We start from the raw sequence: 21,053 nt of genomic DNA, 5'->3' as shown, positions 1-21,053 counted from the left end.
GTCTCACAGTCGCCGCACTTTTAATACTGCTCTCTTTGTGCCACTTTTAAAAGGAGGGTTAATGCACTGCGGCAGAAACGGGATCTCTTCCGTGAAGAGGTGAGTACACCTAAGAGAAAGCGACAAGGGACAGAGTGGAGTAACCACACACACACACACACACACACACACACTCACAAATACTGAGATACACTCTCAGTGCTGACAAAGCTGTCTTTGTGGAGTTTACACAAATGCTACAGCCACTGAAAGCTCCACTCCCAAATGTCTGCAGTGGAAACCATGTGAAGGAGCGCCAAGACAGATTCACCAACATGGCTTAGTGGCTAGATGTGGTACTGTTGAAGAACTTGGCTAATTCGTTTTACTAATATGTTTTTTTTTCTCTGCAGCCCCTTAGCACAGTGCTGTCTGATTCTGCTCTCCCTCGAAGAGTTCTTCATAATTATACAGCGAGAGATGCATCAACAGGTATTGTATACTGTGCACTCATAAACAAATGCATTTTGTAGAGAAATGTACAGTCATACTTGAGCTTGCATGCTAGAAACATCAATTATGAGGTTATACTTTAATAAAACAATGTTTTGTGAAGTTACACAGCTGTAGATGTCAGCTTCATTGTGAATTAAGCTTTGTGTGGTTTGGTCATCTAAAGCCAAATTTTTTAGGTTCATTTTTACCATTAATGAATAAAATTTAAAGGATGCAGTTATATTATAGTTAATTAAAACCAAAGCAACAGTTCAGTTCAGCTTCAGCTAGTTGCCAAAGCAACATTTTTCATTTAGCTTAACTTGATGTTCTAAAAGTTAATTAAAAATTAATAAAAAATACACTAGTCAAAAGATTTGTAACTCTTCTGCTCACCAAGCCTGCAATTATTTGATCCAAAGAACAGCAAAAACAGTCAAAATTAGTGAAAATGAGTAGTGAAATATTTTTACTAATTAGAATGACTGTTTTCTATTTGAACTAAAATTAATTTATTCCTGTCATTTGTTTGCAATATTACTCCAGTCACATCCTTCAGAAATCATTCTAACATTCTAATTTCCTGCTCAAAAACATTTATTATTGTTATTATTATGTTGAAAGCTGAGTAGAATTGTTTCAGGTTTCTTTGATGAATATAAAGTTCAGAAAAACAGCATTATCTGAAATAGACATCTTTTGTAACATTATACATGTCTTTATCATCACTTTTGACAAATTCAAAGCGTTCTTGCTAAATAAAAAAATATTATACTGACTCCAAGAGTTTGAATGGTATATTGTATAATGTTACAAACACGTTTTATTCCAGATAAATGGAAATCAGCGTATTAGAATGATTTCTGAAGAATCATGACTCTGAAAATTAAGTTTTGATCACAGGAATAAATTACGTTTTAAAATATAGTCAAATAGAAAACAATTTTCTAAATTTTAATTATTTTAAATAGTAAAAATGTTTTAAAGTTTTACTGTTTGCTGTACTTTGGACCAAATAAATGCAGACTTGGTAAGCAGAAGAGACTTTTTAAAGTAACATTTAAAATCTTTTAACAACTTTTGACCGGTAGTGTAGATAGACTTTTTTTTTAAATCAATAAATAGAAAAAACACAGCAAAATTGCTAAAACTGAAATAAAATGAAAATGAAAAAACAAAATACAAAAAGAAAAATGAATTTAGAATATAAAATAACTTTTAGTGTCCAAAAACTAGTGGTCTATCTAATGGTTAGACATTTAAATGAGTGATTTTGCATGAGTAAAGAAATCAAAAGGAACAACAACAAAAAAAAGTTTCTATGCCAAAGGGTTGAAAAAAAAAAGTCCAATTCGAGCAGTTGGAGTAGGAGAGTGGAAGATCCCATAATTGGTAAAAACCAACTATATGGTTCTTTAGGTTGGTTTAGATTGCCAGCAAAGGGAAATGAAAAACCTGTCAGAACAAAAACACTAAAGTTGTTTACCTTCAGTGCTTGGCCCATTTACTTTATTATAATGTGTTTTCACGACGCACCATCAATCGGCCATATTGGTGGCACAGTGTAAACAGTGCAACTGAACTGAACGAAACTTGCATATTTTGCTCATTATTGCTGCTGAAAATGGTCAGTTATTGTCATGTTCTGGGCTGTACTAATCGGGAAAAACATTTGGACTACTGTAGACTGCCAAAAGTTATAACAAATCAAAGAGAAGTGTGCAAAAAACTGCGTTTGTGGTTGGCCAAACTAAGCCAGGACAAGAATCCTTTCCAGGGCAAGAATCTTAACAACATTCCTGTTTGTTCTCATCATTTCCAGTCAGATAAGTGAAATATTAGGCTAATATCTTAACTGATACTACACATACATATCTTTACCACCTATTAACTTTGGTTTGTCAAAATATTGTGCCATTTCTGCTTATTAAGTCCTTCTCTATATGATTTAGCAGCTTCCACACATTTTTTACTGTGGTTTAGACAACACAATAAACCCAGTAGTACATTAACTGTGCAATCCATGTTGTTTACATCCATCTATCTGGGTAACTGACCAAATTGTGACGTAAGTCTAAACCCTCTATTAATGTTTTGGTGAAATTTGCCTCTTGTGTTTGTTGTAGAATACTGTGGGTGTCTCAATGGTGGCTGGTGCCAGGAGGAAGGACGCTGTGATTGTGCTCAGTTCCAGGGTCTCGGGGATCGCTGTCAAATTAGTAAGAAGCGCACACACAAGTTATATTAAATCCAAAATGAAACTGGTCTCCATGTAATTATAGTAAGGTATGGTCTGATATTATCATCTGCCACCCAGTGCTGACTTAAATGTGGATGAAGGAACCCTGAATTTAATTACTAGAATTCAAGTGGCATTACTCACTGGTTCCAGTTAATCTACACGACTATGTCTTACTGCATTTGGTAGCATTATATTACAGATGAGCTGGGAATAGATTGCTGGTCACAAAGAGCTCTGTATGTGTGTTTAATTAACCATGCTCTATAAAGCCAGGCAGCTGCTATGACCAACAGAATAACAGGTTACTACATATTCTGTATTGATATAGGCCATACTGATTGCATGACCAACGGGGAGTAGATTACATGGAACACAAATATTGAATTAAATGGTTGAATAGTCACTAACAAAAAATAACAAGAAAAGTACCTTGATACTCCTACCAAGGTAGAGTTATTAGAATGATTTCTGAAAGATCATGTGATGCTGAAGATTGAAGTAATGATGCTGAAAATTCAGCATTATTATCACAGAATAAATGTTTTAAAAATATAGGGAATAGTTATTTTAAATTGTAATAACATTTCCTAGTATTAATGTTTATATACTGCATTTCCAAAGTCTTCTCCAAATGTTTGAATGGTAGTGCACAGGGGATTTTTGTCTTTTTTTTTTTTTTTTTTGTCAGTTCCCAACCATGGTCAGGACAGGGATGGGATTTGTCGTTCATGGGGTCAGCATCATTTTGAGACCTTTGATGGAATGTATTACTACTTCCCTGGAACCTGTTCATATATCCTGGCCAAAGACTGCCATTCTACAGAACCCCAGTATACGGTTTGGGTAAGTTACAACTACACCAAGTCTGTTTGCTATGTATATTGTAGCTTTTGATACCTGTATTGCTAGTTTGTTTTTTTTGGTTTGGCAGGTTCATAACAGTCGTTCTTGTAGAGGTTCAGTGTATTCATGTCCACGTGGTCTGAGTCTGTTCTTCCCAAATGAAGAGGAGATCTATGTTAGTGGTTATCAGGTGCTAAAAGGAGGACATAGGTGAGTTTGAACAATTTATAAGTATACAATTAATGTATTAAATGTATTAAATTACTCAAAAGTGACAGTAAAGATGTATAATGTTATAAAACATTTCTAAAATAAATGCTGTTCTACTGGGTCTATTTTTAAGGGTTTTTTTAATCAGCAAGGATGCATTAAATTGATCAAAAGTGACAGTAAATACATTTATAATCTAATTCTATCTATTTCAAGAAAATAGTGTTCTTTTGAACTTTCTATTATGATAAAATGCATCATTGTTTCCACAAAATTATTAACCAGCACAAATGTTTTGAACTATGATAATAGTAAATGTTTCTTGAGGAGCAAATTGGCATATTAGAATGATTTCTAAAGGATCATGTGACAGTATAGACTGGAGTAATGATGCTACAAAAAATGGCAACATCACCGAAGTAAATTACATTTTCAAAAAAAGAAAAAGAAAAATAGAAAATGCTATTTTGAATTATAATCATATTTCAAGGTATTACTGTTTTTACTGTATTTTAGTAATAAATGCAATCTTGGTAAGTGTAAAAAAATGTTTTATTCGAAACCTTTAACAAGTCTTACAGACCCCAAACTTTTTGAACAGTAGCGAATCATGAAATGATTAAAAAATGTGTAATTAAAGAAAAAATATGCTCATGGACAAATAAATTTGATGTGTATGTTTTGTCGGAGAACATTAGAAACCTTGGCCACTTTTGCTATTACAGTTAAGGTGAAAAGTTTACACCCCATTTCAGAATCTACAAAATGTTAATTATTTTACCAAAACAAGAGGGATGATACTAAATGCATGTTATTGTTTATTTAGTTCTGACCTGAATAAGATATTTCACATAAAAGATGTTTGCATATAGTCAACAAGAGAAATAATGGTTGAATTTATAAAAATGACCACGTTCAAAAGTTTACATAGACTTGATTCTTAATACTGTGTTTTTACCGGAATGATCCACAGCTGTGTTTTTTTTTTTTTTTTTTTTTTTGTTTAGTGATAATTGTTCATGCCTGCTGTTCTTCAGAAAAATCTTTCAGGTCCCACAAAGTCTTTGGTTTTTCAGCATTGTTGTGTATTTGAACTCTTTCCAACAATGACTGCATGATTTTGAGATCCATCTTTTGAACCTAAGGAAAACTGAGGGACGTATATGCAACTATTACAGAAGGTTCAAATGCTCACTGATGCTTCAAAAGGAAAAAACATGCATTAAGAGCTGGGGGTGAAAACTTTTAGAATTTGAAGTTCAGGGTAAATTTAACTTATTTGTCTTCTGGGAAACATGTAGCATCTTCTTTAGCCTCTGAAGGGCAGGACTAAATGAAAGAATATGATATTTAGGCAAAATATGGAAAATGTACATTCTGTTCAAAATTTTTCACCTCCTGGTCTTAATGCATTGTTTTTCTTTCTGGAACATCAGTGAGCATTTGAACCTTCTGTAATAGTTGCATATGAGTCTGTTGTCCGCAGTGTGAAAAGATGGATCTCAAAATCATAGTCATTGTTGGAAAGGATTTAAATACACAAAAATGCTGAAAAACCAAAGAATTGTGGGACCTGAAGGATTTTTCTGAAGAACACCAAGCTGTTTAACTGTTCAGGACAAACAAGGGACTCATGAACAACTATCACTAAAAAAAAAAAACTTTTGAACAGGGTCATTTTTATAAACTCAACTATTATTTTCTCTTGTGGACTATACGTAATCTTTTGTACACCTTTTATGTGAAATATCTTATTCAGGTCAGTCCAAAATAAACAATAATTTGTTGCAAAACAATAATTTAACATTTTACAGATTCTGAAATGGGGATGTAAAAAAGTAGCTTTTAGATCATGAGAGCATGATAATTTACATATTCCAAAAAATTCCCAGACAACAAATTTCAATATTAGACTTGATCAAATTCTTGTTTTTATCTATTTTTTGCACCTATTCAGACTGAGTCTGCCGCAGACAGTGCATAATGTTTTCATCGAGCGCTTGGCTGACTACATCCTGGTGAAGAGCACGTTTGGCTTCTCTCTGGCGTGGGACGGGAGCTCTGGAGTCTACCTCAAAATGACCGAAGCACACAAAGGAAAGCCTTGTGGTCTGTGTGGAAACTATAATGATGACGGATCAGATGATCTCAGCAGCAGCCGCGGTGAGACAAACAAGCCCGGACACACACTCATCATCTCAGTCAGCGGCAAATTCAGGACAATTATATCAAAGCTGAGCAGAGCTGCATACTCACTCTGTCATCCCACTGTTGTCTAGTTGGAGATGAGTTGTAAAAAATATATCAGGAATTTAAAATTTGTATTGCAACAAGTCTGTTATGCTGTCCTTATTCCTTGCATTTTGTTTGGTCAGGTATAGTCTCTGACGACATTGCTGAATTTGGGAACAGCTGGGCAGTAGATTTGCCCCAAGAGAGACCCTGTCCTGAGGTTGATGATGATTTCCCTGGACCTTGCTCATCTGAGTCTGATATGGATGTAGGCTTTGATGCACTTCATACGCGTTTGAACTGAGCTATATGGGTCTTAGTATGCATGATAGTTTAAAACAAGAGTTTTTAAGAGCACTCATGCATGCTTTAGCATTTTAGTTCAAAATTATTATTCAACCTAAAATGTGTTTAGCAACTTTGCCTATTTGTGTGTTATCTGAGCAGGATGCCATTGAGAAGTGCAGCGCATTGCTTTTCTTTCCTTTCATCTCCTGCCATGAGAACATTGACCCAAATCCATTTGTCGCCAGCTGCATTTCGGACATGTGTGTGTAAGTCAAGTGTGGCGCTTTTGTCGAAATGGTGTAACTGAAGTTGAACCCTGCTGAAAAAAACAAGCTAAAGGTGGATTGCTGATCTTAGCTGGATAGAGCAGTTCTAACTGGTCACCCAGCCAGACCAAGATGGTGTTTAGCTGGTCTTAAAACCACTCTAAATCCATCTAAACTGACAGGCCAGTTTTGCCAAACTGAGAGATCAGCTTAGACTGGTTTGGAATTTTTCCATCAGTTTTATCTAAAGTGTTATTTTAGTATTATTTATATATTATAGGATTTATTAATATTTAGAATTTATTTTTCAGTTTTAATTTTAGGATTTAAAAAAAATGTATTATATTTGTTAATGTAAAATCATTTATTTCATTCCTGGCAATTTTACTACTTCAGCTGAAACCTATTTAATTTTAGTTGCCAAAGCAACATTTTCATAATATTTGCATTTTATTTTTATTTTATGTTTATTTTAACTATTTTTAAAGGAGAAGTTCACTTCCAGAATAAAGATTTACAGATAATTTACTCACCCCCTTGTTTCAGGACTCACCCCCTTGATCCAGAACATTTCAGGATTTCTCTCCATATAGTGGACTTCTATGGTGCCCCCGAGTTTGAACTTCCAAAATGCATTTTAAATGCGTCTTCAAAGGGTTTTAAAAGATCCCAGCTGAGGAAAAGGGTCTTATCTAGCGAAACAATTTTTTAAGTTCTAAAAAAAATGACAATTTATATACTTTTTGACATCAAATGCTCCTCTTGTCTAGCTCTGCGTGAACCCAACAAAGTTAGGGTATGTCGAAAAACTAATTTTTCCTCCAACTTCAAAATTGCCCTACATCGCTGCAGAATTTCCGACGCAGTGTTTCCAAAGGGAACATGCAAAAGAAGATTAAACACCCTTTACAAAAAACGATAAAACAGTGATGTAAGATGATTTTGAAGTTTGGAGAAGAAAATGAGATGGGAGTTTTTCGACATACCCTAACTGTCTTGAACCAGAATACACAGAGTTCATGCAGAGCTATAGACAATACAAGCATTTGAGGTTAAAAATATAAATTGTAATTTATTTATTTTTTTTAGAAAATAACAGTTCGTTTCGCTAGATAAGACCCTTCTTCCTCGGATGGGCCTGTTGAAGCTGCATTTAAACTGCATTGGGGAAGTTTAAACTCGGAGGCACCATAAAAGTCCACTATATGGATAGAAATCCTAAAATGTTTTCCTCAAAAACAATTTCTAGTTTATTTTTAGCTAACAATAACAACACTGATAAAAAAAAAATCTAACTTCTTAAACCTTCTTTTTAATGTCTTAGAAATTATGTTGTCTTGGGAATTCTGTAATTTGCATTAAAATGTGAGAACATAGTTATACAAAATAAACCTAGTAAACACAAAGTCAGATGACTAATTGTAGCACACTAAGAGTATTAATAGTAATCTTTGTGCTAATGTTAATATTGACCATTTCTGTTTCTTACATTTAGGATTGTAATTAGATAAGCATTTCTCTTTCTCTTCCTTCCTGCATATTTTTTCTCTCCCTAGCTTATTTTCAGCATTCCACACCTCCCAATTCCAACAGGATTATGTTAATTATAGTAATGAAAATACCTTGCATATGGCAAAAGCCGCACAAAGAGTGTATGTGAATATATGTATCCTATACTATAGGAATGTGTGTGCTGTGCATGTGCGTATTTGTGCTTGCACTAGTATTCGTAAGAGCATGTGTGTGTATGTGTGTGTGCAAGTGTATATTGATTACAGTGATGAAATCGCTGCTAGAGTTTATGAACAGATCCAGACTCAACTGTTGATTGAAGAGGTAGTAAGAGGATCAGATTGCAAGAGCATGTTGAACTTGCAGCTGTACTGCCCTTATGGTCTCATATCACCATACTAAGAGTATTGACTTTTCCTCTATGTTTCCCTTTTTAGTACTATATGTACTTTTGATCTCTTTTGTGTTTATTAACTTTTAAATGTTTTTTGTTTTCAGATCAGATGATCAGGAGACATTTTGCCGGACTCTGGTTGAGTACACCAGGGCCTGTTCTCATGTGGGATACCCCGTCAGAGAATGGAGGGACAGTTTTCCTACATGTGGTCAGTCGGCTTTCATGTCATAAAGGAAATGCATTACATAAAATGACGTAAACACAGCGTGTGATGTGATATGTTTGTGTTTCAGCGGACGGATGTGAGGATAGTTTTGTCCACAGAGACTGTATCAGCTGCTGCCCACCTACATGCACGTTTGAGAAAGAGTGTTTGGGAACCAATCTACACTGTCTGGATGGATGCTACTGCCCAGATGGTAATACCAATAATCAGATGCTTAAATGGGAGTAAGAATCATGATATTTGTGAATGTTTGCTATTATAAGCAATTTAGGGCACTTCAGAATGCATGTTGCAGTTATTTGTTGAATAGCTTAACTTCTTGTCTTTCTCTCTGGCTTTTCTCAGGTCTGATCTTACAGAATGGAACCTGTATAGCAGTGTCTCAGTGCCCCTGTGTGTACCATGGTACAGCATATCCTCTTGGGCATGTTTTGGAGCAAGGCTGCACTCTCTGGTTAGAAACATTGAATTTTTACTCCTTTACACTTAAAACACCAAACAAAACATGTTTCTCTAATTTTCTTAAACCTCTAGTTAACCGTAATAGATAATAATAGAAAACTGTTCCATAGCAAATTAACATATCATATTAAATTCATGGGTAAATCAATCTAATGTGAATTACATTTTCAGTGTCTGTATGGGAGGAGTGTGGAACTGCACCGAAAACAATTGCACTGGTAAATAAGAACCTTTGTATATCCCCGTTTTACAGAATACCTAAGGCATCTTTGTATTTTTTAAGTATAACACAAATGCTAAGTTCTCTTTACCACAATGTTTTGATATTGCTTACTGCTGAGACATTTGTGTGTCCAAGAAATTTTCTTTGCGAGCACATGCCGTATTTTTGTGCAAGTGCAAAAGTTTTACGAGCAAACACAGACTTTCTCAGCTAATGCAAAACTTTTTTTTAGCAAATGGAAAGTTTCTCATGCAAACACAAGTTTTGCAAGCTGATGCAAAGTTTTTTTTTGAGTGAACAAACGTTTTGTGATCAAATACAAAGTTTCTCTGTGAAGTACAAAACGTTTGTGAGCAAATGCAAAGGTTTTGTGGCTAAACGCAAAAGTTTCTTGAGCAAACGCAAAGATTCTTGGGAGAACGCAAAGTTTCTCAAGGGAGTGCAAACTGTTGTTGCAAGTCTTTTTGTGCACCAATGCAAAGCTTGTGTTGGTGAACACAACATTTTCAGGGAAACTCAAAACTTTTGTGTGCGAACTTAAATGATTTTTCATCCCATCTCATATTTTTTTCATCACAGTGTTCCCTTAGGGGCTCCATATCTTATCCTATCTGTGTGTGTTTTCCAAAATTACATTCAAACCATAATGTATTCAGACACCTTCAACATTTCTCACATTATCACAGTTTATTCACTATGGTTTAGAAAATGGTAATAAAATATGACAAGAACTCAAGAGTTAAACTGTGTCAGAACAAGTTCACTTAATAATGTCAGATAGAAAGGTATGTAACAAAACATCAAAAAAAAGTGTCAAATCAAATTTTTGGTCCCAAATTTTTTATCAGTTTCACTGGTAGTTCACTGTATAAAGACTTTTTTGGTATAGTATGTCACAGTTTACTTTATTTTGCTATCCTCACTAACATAAATTGACTATAGTGTCCTGCACCCACTAGTAAAAAAAATTAAAAAAAAATTATATCTGGTGTCTGAATAATTTTTGATTTAAGTGTATTTTAGAATTAAATGATATTTTTTAACCCCCAGCGGAATGCACAGTAATGGGTGACGCACATGTGACCACTTTTGATGGGCGGATCTTCATGCACATGGGCTCTTGCCAGTATGTGTTAGTGAAGAGCCGTGGCAGCACCAAGTTTACTGTCACACTGCAGTACACAGGCTGCGGAGAGGTAAGAAGGGTGTTTCTGGGTGTGTTTTTCATCAAAGATGTTTTGTGTGTGTTTAATAGAGGCTTGTTCGTCTCTTGTCAGTCCCAGGAACACTCTTGCATCCACTCAGTGGCTCTGGTGGTGGATGAAGACGTCAGCAGGCAGGTCACTCTCACCCGAGAGGGGGAAGTTGTTATTGGGGCCAGTATGGCTGTTAATTTGCCTTACTCAGATGGTAAGGTTCTCCGTTTTACATCAGTATTGAGCCACTTTAATTGTGAGGGACAATCCTAAATCACATCTAATTTTCTAATTTTAATAAGGGCCATAAAATCAGTTCTAAACTGAAAAATGCAATAATAAATATTTACGTTTAGTAAAAATGTTACAATGCTAGTAAATAGTAAGATTAGGTCATTTATAATTAAGTGGTAAAAAGAATAATAATATTATTAACTTATTAGCAGAGCAATAAAGAAAATGGACAGCAAAAGAAAATAAATTTAAAAATAACTAAAAATGTTACAATTACACATTTAAATCTTTATGTTACCTGAAAAAATAAATTGTGTTTCCCGTTTCTTTTTTCCGCTTGTTTGTTAGACATGGTGAACGTTCGCCGGCTGACGTCTTTGTTTGTGGGTCTGCGGTCTGTCTTTGGCCTGAGGTTTCAGTATGATTGGCAGGGCGGACGAATCTACCTTCAGCTGGACAGCACTTGGATGGGCTCCACGCTTGGCCTTTGTGGGACCCTCAATGGAAACCTACGGGATGATTTCCTGTGAGAAACAGCTGATCCTCTGAATTTCTTTCAGCAAAGCATTTTAAATTTCTCTCAGTATCTCTCTGGGCTGCATTATGCAGTCTCATATAAAAGGTCACTAAAGTGCTTTAAAACATGCAGCGTTATTCTATGTATTGATGTAATTTTAACTGAAACAGTCCGGCCCCTTTTTTTTAAAATAGCCAATAGCGTTTTGTTTATATCACAGCTTGGGCCAGAGCATTTAAGCTCAGTAAAGCCACATTTGACAGTGTATGACAGCCACAATCTCATCCATATCGCTATAAAATATAGAGCATTCTGTGTAGAATTCAAATTGGTCCGATACGTTTTATGGTCTGCACGTACTTGCGCATATGATCCGCTCCGTGCAATCGTTCCCTATCCCCTAAATAGTGTACTACGTGCCATTCACCATATAGAAAATACTAATTCTGTGATTTCAGCATCAGCGTCTATTTATAGTGTAGGGGCTAACATATTCATTCTAAAAGCCAAAAAAATTCACTTTTGACTTCATGGAGACTTTGACATGAGTGTGTGCTTGACAGTGTGTTTGGCTAGAAACACCAAGGTCATGGGTTAAATTCCCAGGCAATGCATGAACTCATAAAATGTATACCTTAAATGCAATTTTTAAGTCCTTCTTAATAAAGTGTCTGACCACTGCATAAATGCAAATGCTTGGTGTTTAAGTAAATTTGTTATCATCCTCCAGTTCTCCTGCTGGAATGATTGAAGGAACTCCACAGCTGCACGTCAATGCCTGGAAAGTGTCTTCAGCATGCATAAGCCCTGTCAACATACCCATTATCGACCCTTGTGAAATGAACCAACAAAATGGTACATATGTTATCCCTTTGCTTTTCACAGTTACAATATTCATGGTTGTCCCAAAAATCAACTCTGAGGTTAAAAGAGAGCAAAATGTAGGTGCATGTAAACAATGCTTGTTTAGAATTTACTTGAAAAGTTTTTTAAATGTATAATATATTATGTTAACTTTTTAAAAATTCTACATAATTATTTCTCTGTATTTTCTTGTGTAAACAGTGATGTCCAAAGCACTTTTATTTTCACCATCTAAAAAAATGGTTTTAAGTCAGTTAATTCTATCTTTTGCTGTAGTGGGTCGGTAGAAAATATTACTTTACATTTCTAAACATTAATTTTGCCATTAATTGTAATAATCCAGTGAGATTTTTGTTTGCAGCAGGAGTCTGACAACAGCCAGAGATCTGATCTCATCATCATTCAGTCTGTCTGGAATGACATGAAGAAACAGAACAAACTGAGACAGACTATAACCAGAAGAACTGTGGCAACGTCTCCAAGATTCATCAAGAGACCTACCTGCAAAGCTACCTGAAAAACTATCCAAATGCACCTAGGGCAAAAGCTTCTTTAAACGCAAAGAATGGTCACACTGAATGTTGATTTAATTTAGTTAATAAAAGTTAATTGATAAAGAAAATCTATTTATGACATTATTTTTGACAGCATCCTTATTTTACAGCATTTTTTTACACAATGTAGCTTTGCAGGTAGGTTTCTTGAAGCATCTTGGAGACATTGCCACAGATCTTCTGGATTTAGTCTGTCTCAGTTTGTTCTGTTTCTTCATGTCATTCCAGACAGACTGGATGATGATGAGATCAGATCTCTGTGTGGAGCACTGGCTGTTGTCAGGCTCCTTGTGCGAACAAAAATCTCACTGGATTATTACAATTAATAGCAAAATGAATGTTTGGAAATGTAAACTAACACATTACAGCAGAAGATAGTAATAACTGATTAAAACACATTTTAAATGGTGAAAATACTAGTGTTCTAATAATTTTGGCCACCATTGAATATGTATATGTACATGTAAGCTCCTAGCGCACACTCATGGCCTCCAAATCAAGGTCTAATTAATTAATCTATTCTTATGTTAGCATTTAAACTCTTGTTTAATTTCAAGACCCTCAAGTGATGCTGAGAAGTTTTTTGTTTCAGTGTTTTATGCTGCCCGGTGTGATGTGCTTTTGGAGGATGTCTTTGCACCATGCCATGCATATGTGAGTCCCAGCGTGTACCACCAGCAGTGCCGCTACCAGGCCTGTCGCTGTGGGAGCACCTGCCTCTGCACTGCTCTGTCCCACTACGCGTACATCTGCAACAAACATCACATCACCATCAACTTCAGAGGACATGTCTCTGAGTGCGGTTCGTTAGTCATCCCTACATCTGTCTGTTTGTCTATCTAGCTCTCTGTCTATTGCACAAGTATGTTTATAAGGTAATTTGTAAATGCATGTTTGTGTAGGTATGGTGTGTTTAGGAGGGATGATGTATCACCCGTGCACAACTGCATGCGGGAGGACGTGTCAGTCAATCAGCAGTGGTGAAGTGTGTGATGGCGACTGCGCTGAAGGATGCAGCTGCACCGAGGGAACATTCTACGATCATGCTCGACAACGCTGTGTGCAGCTGTATGTCTGAATACACCATCCCCACCATAGTCTTGTAATACCACCAGCATATAAAAGGACATAGTTTCTCCTTTTCTAACCGGGTCTTGTTTCCTTTCAGCTCTCAGTGTCACTGTTATTTCATGGGTTCAGTGTTTCAGCCTGGTGAAGTGTCCTTCAGCTCATCTGGACCATGGTGAGTGTGTGAACCTGGAGAATTTTGTTATCAGATGTAGGTTTGCATGCACTAATGAACTGAGTTTAAAATCTGAACACATAATTTCCCAATATTTCACAATATAACTGTTTTTAATATTTTTGATCATATACTGTACAGTTGAAGTCAATAGTTTACATTCACCTTGCAGAATCTGCAAAATGTTATTTTACCAAAATAAAAGGGATCATGCAAAATGCATGTTATTTTTTTCCCTGAAAAAGATATTTCACATAAAATCGTGAAAATAGTCAAATTTATAAAAAATTACCCTGTTCAAATGTTTACATACACTTGATTCTTAATACTGTGTTGTTATGTGAATGATCCCCAGCTGTGTTTTTTTGTTGTTCTTTAGTGATAGTTGTTCATGAGTCCCTTGTTTGTCCTGAACAGTTAAACTGCCTGCTGCTCTTCAGAAAAATCCTTCAGGTCCCACAAATTCTTTGTTTCATTTTTGTGTGTTTGAACCCTTTCCAATAATGACTGTATGATTCTGAGATCCATCTTTTCACACTGAGGACAACTGAGGGACTCATATGCAACTATTACAGAAGGTTCAAATGCTCACTGATGCTCCAGAAGAAAACGCAATGCATTAAGAGCCGGGGGTGAAAACTTTTTCAACAGAATGAAGATGTGTACATTTTTCTTATTTTGCCTTTTTTTCATTTAGTACTGCCCTTCAGAAGCTACAGAAGATCCCCAGAAGACAAAATAAATTAAATTTGCTCTGAAATTCAAAAAGTTTTCACTCCCCTTAATGCATCATTTTCTCCTCTGAAGCATCAGTGAGCGTTTGAACCTTCTGTAATAGTTACATATTAGCCCCTCAGTTGTCCTCAGTGTGATGGATCTCAAAATCATACAGTCATTGTTGGAAATGCTTCAAATACACAAAAATACTGAAAAATCAAAGAAAGTACAGCGGGCGGTTTAACTGTTCAGGACAAACAAGGGGCTCATGAACAACTATCACTAAACAAAAAAAACAAAAAAACACAGCTGTGGATCATTCAGGTAACAACACAGTATTCAGAATCAAGCAGATGTAAACTTGTGAACAGGTTAATTTTTATAAATTCAACTATTATTTTCTTTTGTGGACTATAAACATCTCTTATGTGAAATATCTTATTCAGGTCAGTAATAAATAAAAAATAACATGCATTTTGTATGATTCCTTTTTTTATTTTGGTAAAATAATTAACATTCTGCAGATTCTGCAAGGTGTATGTAAACTTTTGACTTCAACTGTAAATGCAGTCTTAGTGAGCATAGGAAACTAATTATCAGAACACTATACACTAATATACATAAAACTGTATGTGCCTTATTTATTTATTTTATTTAACATGCATATATTTTTTTTATTTATTTTTGTATATTGCTGTGTTTGTTTAAATGTCAGATTGATTTTTCTTTAGTCTCTGCAGAAATGGTCGTATGGAGTGTGTACCTGAAGAGAGAGGTAAACTTTCAGTTTTTACTTTTTCTTTGCTCCATTTCTCCTATTCACTCTTACCTCCCGAGGAAAAAGTGTTTTTATCTTAGAGGGTCAGCAGTACATTCCTCTGAGGTAACGCATTGAGCGGACTGAATGCAGGACAGATCTGAACCTCAGATACACATGCACAAAGAAAGAGGGAGACTTGAGGGGCTGGAGATAGCAAATTCCACTTTTTGCTTTTTTTCTTGTCTATTTGACTTTTTTCCAGACTTTCTCAAAGGACAAAATAGTAAGACATTGGTCATTTGCAAGATGTGGCTGTGATCTAAAATCTTCAACAGTATGTTTTTCAGTTCACCCAAGTTACTTTCGATAATTATTAGTAGTGCAATTATCACTATTACTCAGACTCAAATTGCAAAACATTAGCATAACTCTTTCCGCATTGTTTAAATGACACCTGAAGTCGTGTGTCTTGTTGAGGAGAGTGGAAAATTTAGTCCGAATAAAGCCAGAAGTCATATCTAGAGACCATAAAATCATGTTTTTTAATTTGGTCCAGCAAGCAGCTGACTAGAAATGTCCCAGAAACTAAATTAAAACTACTTAAAAACTACTTTTGCTTGGACTAGCACCCCTTTAGTTTGCTATTATATTCATTCTTTCAACCATTCTCTCTCCATCCATTTTTTCAGAGCCTGAAAGAGGAGATTGTCCCAATGGAAAAGTCTACTATAGCTGTAGGGGTCAGAGTGGTCGTGGACCTTCAGGTGTGGGCGTGGCCTGTGAACTGACCTGTCGAAACCTGATGCTGAATCTGACCTGCCCTCCCATGACCCCGTGTGTACCAGGATGTGGATGTCCTGCTGGGTAATCACTGTCATCTTTGCATTCGGAACAAATGTTTTGAAATGTGTGCATGTCCATTGACACCACAGCATGTAATGTTACACCATCTTCTTTAATTGGTGCAGGCTAGTGGCTCATAATGGAGAATGCTATTACCCAGAGAACTGCCCCTGTGGATGGCTCGGTCTAGAGTATCTCCCTGGAGAGACAGTGGACACTCCATGCTACCGCTGGTTAGTTTGTTTTTGTGTGCTTAGCTTACATAATTCCTGTTAATGGGTGATTCTTCAATTAATTGAACATTTTTTGTTCCCTGCCTGTGTGTGTGTCTATCTACTATTTCTACTATTACAATAAATTAAGATTGTTGAAAGATTATGACAGAATCCATTTTTATTTTATATACATTAACTTTTAAAATGTGTCTTGAACACCAAATCAGGATATTAGAATGATTTCTGAAGAGGAATAACTGAAGACTTTTTTTCTTAGAATTCAGAGTTCAGTGCTATTTTGCTTTTTCTCAGAATTCTGCAAATTCTAAATTTACATGTTGCAATTGTGACTTTTTTTCTCAGAATTCTGAGTTTACAACTTGATATTATGACTTTTTTTCATAGAATTCTAGTTTACATCTTGCTATTATGGCTTTTTTTCTCAGAATTTTGAGTTTACAACTTGATGATATGACTTTTTTCGTAGAATTCTAGTTTACATGTTGCAATTATGACTTTTCTCCGAATTTTAAGTTTACATCCAGCTGTTATGACTTTTTTCTCAGAATTATGAGTTTACGTCTAGTAAGTGTGACATTATTTGCCAATGGGGTCTTGTTTTAAGAATATTTTACTTAGCCCACTAGCAAATACATTAACATTTAATGTGGATGTTTTTCCCCAGGAAACAAGACTAAATATCTTGCGTCATTTTGCTTATCTACTAAATGCATCTTGATTTAAGAATTTTTAGATATTTTGGCTAAAAACAAGACAAAAATACTAAGTAGGATAAGCCTTTTTTTGCAGTGTAATTGCAGAATCACAGTATGTGTGTATATTTAAACGTGCCATAGAATGGAAAACTGTATTTACCTTGGCATAGTTGAATAATAACAGTTCTGTACATGGAAATGACATACCGTGAGCCTCAAACACCATTGTTTCCTCCTTCTTAAATAAATCTTGTGCATCGTGTGCTTGCAAAAGACCACTGAAAAAGAGCCCAGTCCCAGCATAACACCGACTCGACTGTGATGTTGTAGTCGGGATCATTAATAGTTACGCCCCACAATTTGCATAGCTGGATCATCAGAAGTTCTGCAGGTATTGTGATGAAACAAAGTGAGGACAATAGTGAAAATGGCAGATCATGGAAATAAATGTAATGTTCCAGGTTGTGCAGGGGATGTGATGTGTAGGGATGGGTTGGTATCTGTACTCAGAAAGGCATGGAAAACAAATAGCTCATTCTAATAAAGTAACATGCTCAAATAAAGAGACACGGTTAGCTGTTTGCTAGCGGTAGCCTGTTACATTAAAGTACATAAGATTTTACTTACCACATAAACAGAGTAAGGAGAGATGACTGAGGATGATGGCAAACATTTTACAGATCCTGAGCACTGCTGACAAGCATCTGATCTTGTAAGTTGTAGTATACACAGAGCATGTGCGATTGCAAATCTCGAAAGTGAAAGTAAAACGTAATTGTGCATTCAAAAGCAGTATCAATGCCCCGCATATTAATAGCGGCTCCCTGATGCCTGCAATTTATACACAGTATAATTACCTATATAACTGCGAGAGAAAGTATTGAAATATAAATTTTCCTCCCTGTGTTTCCTTCCTGCTGTGTGAGCTATTGAAATGAGCCACTGTAAAACAGCCAATCAGAACCCTTCCAAATAAGGTAATAACAGACCATTTTATTCTAGGGACAAATCCTAGGGTTGTAAATGGACATGTAAACCCATTTCTGGAGAATTTTTGCCCTTACCTAAGCCACATACATTCTATGTAGATATCAGAGAACAATTTAAAATATTGTATTAATGCATTCTATGGCACCTTTAATAATATTTTATTTGGTTTCTCTGTCTCTTTCCAGTGTGTGTCATCGTGGGTTCTTCAACTGCACATATTCACCGTGTCCAGCAGTTTGCACCATTTACAGCGACCGACATTACCACACATTTGATGGCCTGGAGTATGACTATGTCAGCGACTGCCAGGTCTACCTGGTTAAGGTACTTCCTGAGTGTTCGTGTTTGTGACTTTGGGTACATTAGCAAAAAAAAAAAAGCCAAAATGCACCATGCTGTTTAATGATAGACAGATGTGTTGACCAGACTTATCCACCTTTTTCTTTAGCTGTAAAGTTCAGCAAAGCGAACTTTACAGCTATTTACAAATGGCCGTGCCCACTTTTACAGAAAAAAAGGTGGATAAATCTGATATTTGTCTGTTTTGAAATTAGAGTTTGTTCGAACGTTTGGGGTTGGTAGGGTTTTTTAAATGTTTTACAAGAATCTCTTCTGCTCACAAGCTGGATGTTTTTAATATAAAAAAAACAGTAATATTGCGAGATATTATGAGTCATTACAATTTAAAATAACTATTTTCTATTTAAATATATTTTAAAATGTTATTTATTTCTGTGATTGCAAGGCTGAATTTTCAATGTCACATGATCCTTTATAAATCATTCTAATATGCTGATTTGCTGCTAAAGAAACATTTCTTATTATCAGTGTTGATTTGGTGAATAGAAAGTTCTAAATAACAGCATTTATTTGGGATAGAAGTCTTTTGTAAACATTATAAATGTGTTTATTATTAATGTGTCACTTTTGATCAGTTTAATGCATATAATACTTAAGTATAATGTTTAAAAAAAATAGTAAACCTTACTAGGCACAAACTTTTACCATTTTTAGTTTATAGGCATTACTGTATATTGCCCATCCTCCACTGTAGATATAGCCATCAGTCATTTAAAAAAAACTCAGTTGACAGTTTTACCATTGTTTCTGTACATGTACCATGGTAATAGTGCTTTTTTTTCTGTGGGTAAGCTTAAATGTGAGAGTAAGCATATCTTTGTGTTACAAGTGCTGTAAAACGGTGACGATCGTTTGCCTTGTGCGCTGGTCTTAGGACCAAGTGGAGAGGCGCTTACCAGCTTGCCTTCAACAAAGGGTGTGTTTCACCAGTTGAACGTGTTGCACCTTTAAACCGAAGAATTTTTAACGAAGGGCCAAAGAGTGTGTGCGTGTGTGTGCTCCCACACGTTGCGGACTTCAGTAGGGACGGATAAAGTAGCAGGAAAAGAGATCTGCTTCTACCGCCTCTAATCTTGGGAAAATCAGAGGGGATTTTTAATTAGAACAGGGCTGTGGTAATGGAGCCAGAGTTAATGTCAGTCCCAGCACAGAAACTCAGCAAAGAGCCGCACATAACAAAGAGCAATCTGTTCCCTATCAGCCTACGCAATGCAACCTGCTACTGCCCTTAATGACTGAGAAAGTGCGTATGCATGTGTGCGTCGTCTGTGTGTGTGTGGATGCTTAAGATGCAGGTGAATAGACTTTGGTGTCTCCTAAAGGCCAGTGATTCTCTGAGGAGTCTACTGATCTACCCGGGGGACATTCTTTTCCATCACGACAAAAAGAAATGGCTTTAGACACACACACACACACACACACACACACACACACACACACACACACACACACACACACACACACACACACACACACACATTCACAACAACATTGCATTTATTATGATACTACCTATGAGCTGATGCATGAGCAATGCACTGATTATTTAAATGTGCCACTTTTAAATGTTAAATTATTTTCCTGAAAAGTGTAAACAAAGTGGCTCTGTGGCACTTTCAAAACGTTGTTTGTTTGAGAGGTCCGACATATCAGCTTCTTGCTCAACCAATGGGATGAGACTTGGGCGGGATTACCGTTCAAAAGATTGGGGTCAGTGTGATTTTTTTTTTTTTTGGGTTATTTTTAAAATTTTAAGTCTCTTATACTCACCAAGGCTGCATTTATTTGATAAAAAATACAGTAATACTGTGAAATATTTTTATAATTTAAAATAATTGTATTCTATTTGAATATATTTTAAAATGTAATTTATTTCTGTGATGCAAAGCAGAATTTTTAGCATCACTACTCATGATCCTTCAGAAATCATTCTAATATGCCAAATTGCTCCTCAAAAACATTTATTATTATTATCTATGTTGAAAACATAGTTCAAAGTTCAAAAGTACACTATTTACTTAATAGATATCTTATTATAAATGTCTTTACTGTCACTTTTGATCAATTTAATGCATCCTTGCTCAGTAAAAATATTAATTTATTTAGAAAAAAAATCTTACTGGGCCGCCAAACTTTTCCGGTTCTGTTTGGTTGACGCTAGTGACACAAAAATCACACACCTGCCTATTAGGAAAGGTGTTGTTTTTCAGAGGTAGAGATGATAAAGTGTTGTGTATCGATTGCTCACTACATTTGTGTTAATCTTGTGTCTAAATGTAGAGTATCGGTGATACGGAGGTGTCCATCATGGCTCAAAACAAAGATTGCTACGAAAGCGGAATTGTTTGCATGAAGTACCTGCTCATCTATGTTGGCCTCACTAAAATCTACTTCAGTGACAACTCTGGTAAACCTGTGAGTACAAGATGACAATCTTCAGCTGAATACAAAAGTATTCATACCCATTTT

General features: G+C 35.7%; 1 protein-coding gene across 1 annotated transcript in view; it reads left to right on the top strand.

Moving 5' to 3' along the window:
• Positions 1 to 21,053, top strand: part of otogl (otogelin-like) — a 58,759-nt gene that overhangs the window by 1,071 nt on the left and 36,635 nt on the right. The window contains exons 3-26 of the mRNA XM_073850382.1: positions 54 to 99; positions 393 to 471; positions 2,601 to 2,693; positions 3,405 to 3,559; positions 3,648 to 3,769; positions 5,727 to 5,932; positions 6,145 to 6,269; positions 6,449 to 6,555; positions 8,566 to 8,672; positions 8,758 to 8,883; positions 9,036 to 9,144; positions 9,324 to 9,370; positions 10,426 to 10,571; positions 10,653 to 10,785; positions 11,154 to 11,331; positions 12,053 to 12,177; positions 13,333 to 13,542; positions 13,643 to 13,808; positions 13,909 to 13,983; positions 15,432 to 15,475; positions 16,150 to 16,324; positions 16,429 to 16,536; positions 18,410 to 18,548; positions 20,865 to 20,999. Coding sequence (XP_073706483.1) covers positions 54 to 99; positions 393 to 471; positions 2,601 to 2,693; positions 3,405 to 3,559; positions 3,648 to 3,769; positions 5,727 to 5,932; positions 6,145 to 6,269; positions 6,449 to 6,555; positions 8,566 to 8,672; positions 8,758 to 8,883; positions 9,036 to 9,144; positions 9,324 to 9,370; positions 10,426 to 10,571; positions 10,653 to 10,785; positions 11,154 to 11,331; positions 12,053 to 12,177; positions 13,333 to 13,542; positions 13,643 to 13,808; positions 13,909 to 13,983; positions 15,432 to 15,475; positions 16,150 to 16,324; positions 16,429 to 16,536; positions 18,410 to 18,548; positions 20,865 to 20,999 — 2,956 coding nt within the window. The remainder of the gene's footprint in view (positions 1 to 53; positions 100 to 392; positions 472 to 2,600; positions 2,694 to 3,404; positions 3,560 to 3,647; positions 3,770 to 5,726; positions 5,933 to 6,144; positions 6,270 to 6,448; positions 6,556 to 8,565; positions 8,673 to 8,757; positions 8,884 to 9,035; positions 9,145 to 9,323; positions 9,371 to 10,425; positions 10,572 to 10,652; positions 10,786 to 11,153; positions 11,332 to 12,052; positions 12,178 to 13,332; positions 13,543 to 13,642; positions 13,809 to 13,908; positions 13,984 to 15,431; positions 15,476 to 16,149; positions 16,325 to 16,428; positions 16,537 to 18,409; positions 18,549 to 20,864; positions 21,000 to 21,053) is intronic.

This window comes from Garra rufa, chromosome 11 (assembly GCF_049309525.1).
Source record: "Garra rufa chromosome 11, GarRuf1.0, whole genome shotgun sequence".
Taxonomy (NCBI): Eukaryota; Metazoa; Chordata; class Actinopteri; order Cypriniformes; family Cyprinidae; genus Garra; species Garra rufa.
The sequence above is the reverse complement of the archived record's forward strand: the minus strand, read 5'-3'. Positions and strand labels throughout refer to the sequence as shown.